The sequence below is a fragment of the Staurois parvus genome, unplaced genomic scaffold, assembly GCF_062004578.1.
Source record: "Staurois parvus isolate SC_StPar_1 unplaced genomic scaffold, SC_StPar_1.0 ptg001207l, whole genome shotgun sequence".
Classification (NCBI taxonomy): domain Eukaryota; kingdom Metazoa; phylum Chordata; class Amphibia; order Anura; family Ranidae; genus Staurois; species Staurois parvus.
Window position 1 is genome coordinate 435,006 of NW_028319003.1, and position 10,193 is coordinate 445,198.

Sequence of the window (10,193 nt, forward strand, 5' to 3'; positions counted from 1 at the left end):
ATGGAAGGGGACAGAAGACATGTTGGGTGGGGATGGAAGGGGACAGAAGACATGTTGGGCGGGGATGGAAGGGGACAGAAGACATGTTGGGAGGGGATGAAAGGGGACAGAAGACATGTTGGGCGGGGATGGAAGGGGACAGAAGACATGTTGGGTAGGGATGGAAGGGGACAGAAGACATGTTGGGTAGGAATGGAAGGGGACAGAAGACATGTTGGGTGGGGATGGAAGGGGACAGAAGACATGTTGGAAAGGGATGGAAGGGGACAGAAGACATGTTGGGAAGGAATGGAAGGGGACAGAAGACATGTTGGGCAGGGATGGAAGAGGACAGAAGACATGTTGGGAAGGGATGGAAGGGGACAGAAGACATGTTGGGTAGAGATGGAAGGAGACAGAAGACATTTTGGGTAGGGATGGAAGGGGACAGAAGACATGTTGGGCAGGGATGGAAGGGGACAGAAGACATGTTGTGTAGAGATGGAAGGAGACAGAAGACATTTTGGGTAGGGATGGAAGGGGACAGAAGACATGTTGGGCAGGGATGGAAGGGGACAGAAGACATGTTGGGTAGAGATGGAAGGTGACAGAAAGCATGTTTGGGTCCCTCAAGGCTCTGTCCTTGGGCCCATTCTCTTCTCCATCTACACCTCCTCCCTTGGCCAACTCATACACTCTCACGGCTTCAACTACCACCTCTATGCCGACGACACACAAATCTATCTCTCAACCCCCCACCTCACCCCTTCAGTCTCCGCCCGAATCACACAAGTACTGAGCGACATATCAGACTGGATGTCGCTCCACTTCCTGAAACTGAACCTCTCCAAAACCGAGTTTCTTGTCTTCCCCCCAGCCCGGACCGCACCCCCTATTGACTTCTCCATCACATCCAACAAGGCCACCATCAAACCCGCCCCACAGGCCAGAGTACTTGGTGTCATTCTGGACTCCAACCTATTCTTCCAGCCCCAAGTCCAATCTTTAACAAATTCATGCAGACTCCGCCTCCGCAACATGGCCAAAATCCACACGTTCCTAACCCCAGAAACCACTAAGCAACTCATCCACTCCCTCATCATATCACGACTCGACTACTGCAACTCCCTCCTCACTGGCCTGCCTCGCCGCTGGCTATCCCCGCTTCAGTCAATCCTGCCAGACTCATTCACCTTTTCAACCGCTCCGTTTACGCCACCCCCCTCTGCCAATCCCTCCACTGGCCTCCATTCAGTGTCCTCCACCCCCCTCTGCCAATCCCTCCACTGGCCTCCATTCAGTGTCCTCCACCCCCCTCTGCCAATCCCTCCACTGGCCTCCACTCAGTGTCCTCCACCCCTCTCTGCCAATCCCTCCACTGGCCTCCACTCAGTGTCCTCCACCCCCCTCTGCCAATCCCTCCACTGGCTTCCGATTGCACAACGGATCAAATTCAAAATCCTAACACTGACGTACAAAGCCGTCCACCATACTGCCCCGAACTACATCACTGACCTAATATCCAAGTACCACCCAACACGCACACTCCGCTCCTCACAAGACCTCCTTCTCTCTAGTTCCCTGGTTTCCTTCTCCCATGCCCACCTCCAGGACTTCTCCAGGGTGTCACCCATCCTCTGGAACTCCCTGCCCCAACCCATCAGATTATCACCTACTCTCCTCTCCTTTAGGTGCACCCTGAAAACCCATCTCTTCAGGGAAGCCTACCCCACCCCCTGTTAACTTGCCAACCTCCTCCACTCTTCCTACCACTCCATCCCCCACAGCTATCTCCTCCTGTGCCACCATCCCCTCCCTCCTAGATTGTAAGCTTGAAAGAGCAGGGCCCTCGATCCCCTCAAGTTTTGCATTGTATTGGTATTGTTCTGTCACATGTTCTGTCCCCCTTTGTAATGTACAGCGCTGAGCCAACTATTGGCACTTTATAAATACTGTATAATAATAATGTTGGGTAGGGATGGAAGGTGACAGGAGACATGTTAAGGTATGGATGGAAGGGGACAGAAGACATGTTGGGTAGGGATGGAAGGTGACAGGAGACATGTTGGGTAAGGATGGAAGGGGACAGAAGACATGTTGGGTAAGGATGGAAGGGGACAGAAGACATGTTGGGTAGGGATGGAAGGGGACAGAAGACATGTTGGGTAAGGATGGAAGGGGACAGAAGACATGTTGGGTAGGGATGGAAGGGGACAGAAGACATGTTGGGTAAGGATGGAAGGGGACAGAAGACATGTTGGGTAGGGATGGCAGCACACTGTTTGAATTATCTGTAATACAAGAGGTTCCTTCTTTTGAACAATGCAGTACTCAGAGCTCCCCTCACCCACATGGCTCCATCCTCCTGGAAGAAGAACTCAAAATTTTGCCCCTAAAAAGCAGAAGTAGTTTCAGGAGCTTCACAGTCAACAGACCAATTTCAAAAAGCAAGATGCTGGAAAGGGGGTGGGGTCATGTAGGGGTGCATGGGCTCAGGAAAGCTACAAAACAGAAATGAGAGGGCAGAGCTGAGGAGAGGGTGAGGTGTCGGGCAGAGCTGAGGTGCGGGGTGGGTGAGGTGTGGGACAGAGCTGAGGTGCGGGGTGGGTGAGGTGTGGGGCAGAGCTGAGGAGCGGGGTGAGGTGTGGGACAGAGCTGAGGAGCGGGGTGAGGTGTCAGACAGAGCTGAGGAGTGGGGTGAGGTGTGGGGCAGAGCTGAGGAGCGGGAAGAGGTGTGGGACAGAGCAGAGGAGCGGGGTGAGGTGTGGGGCAGAGCTGAGGAGCGGGGTGAGATGTGGGACAGAACTGAGGAGCGGGGTGAGGTGTCAGACAGAGCTGAGGAGTGGGGTGAGGTGTGGGGCAGAGCTGAGGAGCGGGAAGAGGTGTGGGACAGAGCAGAGGAGCGGGGTGAGGTGTGGGGCAGAGCTGAGGAGCGTGGTGATGTGTGGGGCAGAGCTGAGGAGCGTGGTGAGGTGAGGGACAGAGCTGAGGAGCATGGTGAGGTGTGGGACAGAGCTGAGGAGCGGGGTGAGATGTGGGACAGAGCTGAGGAGCGGGGTGAGATGTGGGACAGAACTGAGGAGCGGGGTGAGGTGTGGGACAGAACTGAGGAGCGGGGTGAGGTGTGGGGCAGAGCTGAGGAGCGGGGTGAGGTGTGGGGCAGAGCTGAGGAGCGGGGTGAGGTTTGGGGCGGAGCTGAGGAGCGGGGTGAGGTGTGGGGCAGAGCTGAGGAGCGTGGTGAGGTGTGGGGCGGAGCTGAGGAGCGTGGTGAGGTGTGGGGCGGAGCTGAGGAGCTGAGTGAGGTGTGGGGCAGAGCTGAGGAGCGTGGTGAGGTGTGGGACAGAGATGAGGAGCGGGTGAGGTGTGGGGTGGAGCTGAGGAGCGTGGTGAGGTGTGGGGCGGAGCTGAGGAGCGTGGTGAGGTGTGGAGCGGAGCTGAGGAGCGGAGTGAGGCGTCGGACAGAGATGAGGAGCGGAGTGAGGCGTCGGACAGAAATGAGGAGCGGGTGAGGTGTGGGGCAGAGCTGAGGAGCAGAGTGAGGTGTGGGGCAGAGCTGAGGAGTGGGGTGAGGTGTGGGGCAGAGCTGAGGAGTGGGGTGAGGTGTGGGGCAGAGCTGAGGAGTGGGGTGAGGTGTGGGGCAGAGCTGAGGAGTTGGGTGAGGTGTGGGGCAGAGCTGAGGAGTGGGGTGAGTTGTGGGGCAGAGCTGAGGAGCGTGGTGAGGTTTGGGGCAGAGCTGAGAAATGGGGTGAGGTGTGGGACAGAGCTGAGGACAATGGACGATGTGCGTTTACCTCGTGTTCTCCACTCTTTATCATGGGTCATATATCCATTGACACCAATGTGAACCTTGCACGATGATGTCACCACCATGTGCCTCCTATTGGATGGGAAACCTCTATCTGCCAGTCCCACGTTCAGGAGACTTTCTGATATTCTCCACTCAAGTCTTATTAATGATCTGCCTTCTCTGACTTCTGCCATCTGATGGACATTGCTTGGCACTGCAGCTCAGTTCTCTGCATCACACACTTGTCCTAATCAAGAAAGTGTAAGTAGACTGCTGGACATCCATTCTGTGAGCCCATGTCGTAGACTCTTGTCTGTCCGACAGGTATAGTGGTTCAGTCATGATCAGCCTTGATCATCTGGTCATCTTCTGGTCATTTCTACAGCTCAGGTCTCTGCACTTGTCCTAATCAAGAAAGCCTACGTAGACTGCTGGACATTCAGCCTGTGCCTGATCAATGGTTTACTGCAGTGTTTCTCAACATTTTTTCAGTCAAGGCACCCTTAAAAAATTATGGGTAATCCCGAGGCACCCTTTATTATCATGGACAGTCTTGAGGCACCCCATTCTAAAATAGGCTGCCTTTAGACATTTTGCCAAGGCACCCCTGAAGAAACCTCAAGGCACCCTGGTTGAAAAAGGCTGGTTTAGCATACGTGTCAAACACAAGGCCTGGCAGGCCATTTCATGCGCCCCTCGCACTTCTACCGCAGCTGAGGCACCCCCCTCTTTTGTCTGCCTCTACCTTGTCTCAGCAGTCAGCAGAAGAATGGAGGACAGAACTCCTCCTTCAGGTCCTGCACTTCACTGGGCAGTTGTGGAGAGGCTTTTCTCTGGACCCCCTCATCTCAGCAGTCGTATTAAAGAGGAGGAGAAAACACCTCCTACAGATTCTGTGCCCCTCTGTGCAGCCACAGCAACCCCTCATCTCCTCCTCCTCTGGTCTCAGTGGTCAGCAGACTCCAGAAGCCCTACTCTGGTCCTCCTTCAGACCCTGCTCTTTCTGCTTCCAAGCTCTGCCCTCAGCTTCTTCACAAGGTAAGGGGGGTGCACTGTGATGTAATGGAGGTGGGGGACACATGCTGATGCAGGTGGGGATGGCTCTTTACATCTGAAGGAGGGTGGGGGTGATCTGGACATCTTTTGTTACAGATACAACCAGCCCCTTAAGGACAACCATAATGATGATGCAACCATAAATGAAATTGAGTTTGACGCCCCTGGTTCAGCGTGCCTTCTTGTGTCCTGGATTTGTGTCTGTCTGACTCTTGCTCATGCCTTGGATTATTCCTGCAACTTGCTTGCACTACATTTGTGCTCAGCTTGTCTTGCTATGTTACATTGGTGCTTTGTCCACCCAACTGGAACATGGATTCTGAACCTGACCATCATGCTTCTGGCTCTACCACTGTGTCCTGTTGACTGTGACCACCCATCTGCAGACTTCCATCGCTCAGGCCTCTGTAGTTCTGGTTTGTCTAGGGTCACCCTTGGGCTTAGGAGTGGCTTCACCCCTTTTATTCAATATAGTTATGCAAATTATACATAATTATTATTTCTACTCTTCATACATGTAGTGCTGATATGTTCCTCAGAGCTGCACACAATCATGACTTCTAGTGGTGTAGAATTGTCAGGGCTTGGATTTGAACCTTGGACCTCTGCTGTGGCAGGCAGTAACTCCTCTCTCGGAGCTACCTGCTGGACAACACTCTGCCTAAACAATTGGATAATCCTGCCCTGTGCCTTGTTTTCTCTTGAACCTTGAACTCCTTGCTCCTCCCATGAACTTCTTGATTTAAGTCATGTCTCTACACTTCCTGTTTGCCAGATAATTGTGCCTTCTCCAGCCAGTATCTCGCGTTGTCTCTCCTGCTGCCGTCTATACCTTCACTACCGACCCTTGGCTTGTTCCTTGACTACGATTCTGCCTCATCCCAACCTGCTAACACTTGTTACCGACCCTTGGCTTGTTCCTTGACTAAGATTCTGCCTCATCCCAACCTGCTAACACTTGTTACCGACCCTTGGCTTGTTCCTTGACTAAGATTCTGCCTCATCCCAACCTGCTAACACTTGTTACCGACCCTTGGCTTGTTTACTGACTCCGCTTCTGCTAGATCCCAACCTGCCATCTCAGTTACTGGACCCCGGCTTGCTCACTTGCTGGTGGGGTGATCCTGAGGACCGCGACCTGGTGCTAACACGCAGCCAAATCCATCTCCACCATCAGGAGCTCTGGGGAAAACCGGTTAGTGTTTAGATCCCGCACCTCAGGTGAGCCAGCATCATCTGCCAGGGTGACCTGTTTGTTTACCTATCCTGTTGGTTGGTCTGCTGCTGTAGCTACTGGTCTCTGACCCCACACCATGACAAGAACATTGACATGATATGATACACCAACAAAGGACATGAAATACTAGAGAGGGCACCTTGTCCACACGAGCTCACAGTCCAGACATGAAAGGTAGTGTATAGAGCAAGTAACAGAAGTGCTAGCCCCCTTGGTCCACGTGTTTATTGGAGACGTCTTTCTTCTCCCCCCAGTGTTTCCATATGCTGCTCTTGATCTCCTCCAGCCATACACCGTAGACAAATGGATTGGCCATTGCTGGGAATAGAAAGTGGATGGCACTGCAGATATTCTGTGTGTTGTAGGAGGTGGAGCTCTTCGGAAGGTGTAAAAAGGTTGTTAAAAATCCAGAGCCTTTGTAAGGTACGTGTGACATGATGTAACATGCATGTGACGTAAATGTACAGATTTGAGTAGATAAGATGTGATCAGTAGCAATATGTAATTGTACCTGGAGGGACATTCCATTGTCATTAAGGATGTATTCAATCAGACACAGAGGCATCAATTAGGCTGAAAAGCCCGGCTTCAGAGATGTGACACCTTTGTGTTAGTAAGGTTGTCACCTTCTGGTGAAACCGGTTTAAAGGAAGTGGCTCCAGACATTTCGGGTTCATGACAGCAGGAAGCTAAAGGTATATCCATCCATCAAAAGGGGAATGTTTCATCTCATAAAAGCTGAAATATTAGTTGCAGAGAGATGAACATACTCCCTTCTTGTAGGGCGCTCTGTAGGTTACATCGACACCTAAAAATCATATTTGTGACTTAGGTAGAAGGCCAGGAAAATGCAGGGAATGGTTAAGTGGCGCTGGAGTGTGACAGTCAAATGGTGTTTGGTACTGTCGCGATCGGACTGATGCGCTGGTGTCGGAAATCCAATTCCCAACTTGGTGTTTCAAGCCGGTCTTAGACCGATTGAACTTGGGCAGGTCAGCACCCTGAACATCCTGTGGGCGGGTACAGGAACACCCCCCCAGGGTCAATTGGCCAAAGACTAATGTCCCGTCTACGTCCATATCCCCATAAAAGGAGTACACGGGCATTGGGACATTGGTAATGCGTATGGAGCCGGTTCGATTCGACTGACGGATTGCTGATTCTCTGACTTGCTCCAGTCGCAGGGTAAATCCTGGTAAAGTTTTACTTCTGTCTTTTATTCCCTTTTATTTTATAGTAATTAGTCATTTGTGTGTCTTTTTGTATTTTCTGTATTTCCGTAACTTTTTATATTTTGTGCATGTTTTATGCTCCGCCCATTTTGGGAAAATAAATCTTAAAATTAATTAGTGACTTCTGTGTATTTAAGCTCGGGCTCATATCTCCGGAGAGATTAGATTGGAGAGATTAGATTGGAGAGATTAGATTGTATTGTATTTTAGTGCCTTTAAATGCTCGGTGAAGCTCATTGCCAATCTGTATGCAATTGCACTGTGTGTGGGAAGATTGCGTGCAGATTGTAAAAGGTAACAGATTGGCCAGACGGAGATCTGTGTGTGTGGGGTGTCCCAGCAGACCGTTCTGCGGATAAACTGTTGGGTGGTGGCAGGCTACCTTTTTTGGTGTGTCTGGTGTGGGAGTGTGTGGGGGAGGGGTGTGTGTCTGATGTGGGTGTGTGTGGGGGAGGGGTGTGTCTGGTGTGGGGGTGTGTGAACAGTGGAAGAGTGATTAACACCGGGGTTCAAGCTGTAGGATAGCTGGAGGAATCCTAGAAGGGTGTGATTGCTAAGCTGCTCCTCAACTCTAATCAGTGCACCAGATTGTATGTAAGATTTGTATCTTCCAGTGTGTGGTCAGCCAGCTGGACTGGAGTGGAGTCTCCCTCTGGTGGTAGCCAAAGGTAGTGCGGGCTGTGAAAGTATCATGGCTGATCTTATGTATGGTTTTATATATTCAAAGTTAAGTCCCCTTTATTCCCTCTTAACCCCAAGTCATGGACGCACGTGAGCGCCTCGGTTAGCTAGTCGCTGTGGGCGTGGCGTGTGGGTGGACCCGTGACAGCCTTAAACTAGGAGGATGACCACCAAGTGGGTGCGACAAGTATGAAGGGCTTTATACTGAGCCATTCCCAACGCAACCCTCAGGACTGTGCGAAGGGCTTTCACATAGGAAGATGATGGCGATGTCACACCACGTGTCCTCATTAATGTTCCTACAATCTTGGCTCTGGACTGGCCACAGCCGATGTTGAAGTGCAATGTGCTTTCACGATGGAAGTGATGGACGACATTGGACTTACCGTATGAGAGTTGGGCAGCCATGATGACCCGGGGGAGTACAACCAAACCATTACGGATCACTCCATTGACTGCCAAGTGAATCATCAATTGCGTCAAAAGAATTTTACGGTAATGTAGCGGCTGGCTGATGGTTAGGGACCTGTCTACTGCCATGAGCTAGAGTCTTGCAAGGCCTCATGGGACTTGCAGTTCCTCAACACCTGGAGGACCATAGTTTGGAGACCCCCTGGGCTAGAGCCTACAGGAAATATCTGAACCAAACAGCCAGCCGAGATGATCTGGTCCAGGCCAAACAGTCCTAGAAACCTCTTGGGTGTGATGTCCATGGTGTACACAACATTGGTGGCCAAGAGAGAAAGGATGAGTGCGTACATCGGTGTGTGTAGACTTTTTTTCTCCAACACGATGACCAACGCAACCAAAGAATTGCTAGTCACTATCACCATGTATATGGCAAAGAGGGGAAGAGTGAGGAGGGGTCGGTATTTCGTGACCCCTGGAGAAGCGTAGACTATGTCTTGATGGATCCATGTCTGGAAAACAAACGTTCGATCTATTCACTAGAACCGACGATAGTGATCCCTTTCAAATTGGGAGAAATGGAAACGGAAAAAAAGCTTTACATCGAACTTTAATTAGAAATACTTTTTACTGGACATTTACAGAAAAAAAAACAACAAATTTTGGATGTTCTTGTAGAGTGAGTTCTATCCCCCAGCTTTGGCTGGCAAAGAAACAAATGAGGATGAATGCCAGGCTTGGGTCGGGTTATCGGCTCAGAGAAGAAAATATAGAAAGGGAAAACAAAAACAAGAAAAGTGACTCAGGTTTCCTATTATCAGGAGATCAGATCCGCCTCCTCACCTCGAACTTAAGGAATATTCTCGCTTTTCTCACCAATTATCTGACATCTGGTGAACATATCAGCCGTCTGAGGGAACTCTACACTTGGTCTCGTCTGAGGGAACTCTACACTTGGTCTCGTCTGAGGGAACTCTACACTTGGCCTCGTCTGAGGGAGCTCTACACTTGGTCTCGTCTGAGGGAACTCTACACTTGGTCTCGTCTGAGGGAACTCTACACTTGGTCTCGTCTGAGGGAACTCTATACTTGGCCTCGTCTGAGGGAACTCTACACTTGGCCTCGTCTGAGGGAACTCTACACTTGGCCTCGTCTGAGGGAACTCTACACTTGGTCTCGTCTGAGGGAACTCTACACTTGGCCTCGTCTGAGGGAGCTCTACACTTGGCCTCGTCTGAGGGAACTCTACACTTGGTCTCGTCTGAGGGAACTCTATACTTGGCCTCGTCTGAGGGAACTCTACACTTGGCCTCGTCTGAGGGAACTCTACACTTGGCCTCGTCTGAGGGAACTCTACACTTGGCCTCGTCTGAGGGAACTCTACACTTGGCCTCGTCTGAGGGAACTCTACACTTGGCCTCGTCTGAGGGAACTCTACACTTGACCTCGTCTGAGGGAACTCTACACTTGGCCTCGTCTGAGGGAACTCTACACTTGGCCTCGTCTGAGGGAACTCTACACTTGGGCTCATCTGAGGGAACTCTACACTTGGTCTCGTCTGAGGGAACTCTACACTTGGCCTCGTCTGAGGGAACTCTACACTTGGCCTCGTCTGAGGGAACTCTACACTTGGTCTCGTCTGAGGGAACTCTACACTTGGCATCGTCTGAGGGAACTCTACACTTGGTCTCGTCTGAGGGAACTCTACACTTGGTCTCGTCTGAGGGAACTCTACACTTGGTCTCATCGGCAGAAAATACTCTTTTTGGATTCCGTAGCTCTTCATTTACATTTCGAGAGACCCGTTGTTGAG

General features: G+C 51.2%; 1 protein-coding gene across 1 annotated transcript; it reads right to left on the reverse strand.

Moving 5' to 3' along the window:
- Positions 1–8,122: 8,122 nt before the first annotated feature.
- On the reverse strand, positions 8,123–8,512 carry LOC149438194 (olfactory receptor 52P1-like). Its single transcript, XM_089660143.1, has one exon. It carries the CDS (start codon positions 8,510–8,512, stop codon positions 8,123–8,125), a length of 390 nt encoding a protein of 129 aa, XP_089516269.1.
- Between the last annotated feature and the right edge of the window lie 1,681 nt (positions 8,513–10,193).

Bases quoted from the DNA above. Each gene is read 5' to 3' on its own strand.
- LOC149438194 (XM_089660143.1), bottom strand. From the start codon at position 8,512: ATGGCAGTAGACAGGTCCCTAACCATCAGCCAGCCGCTACATTACCGT.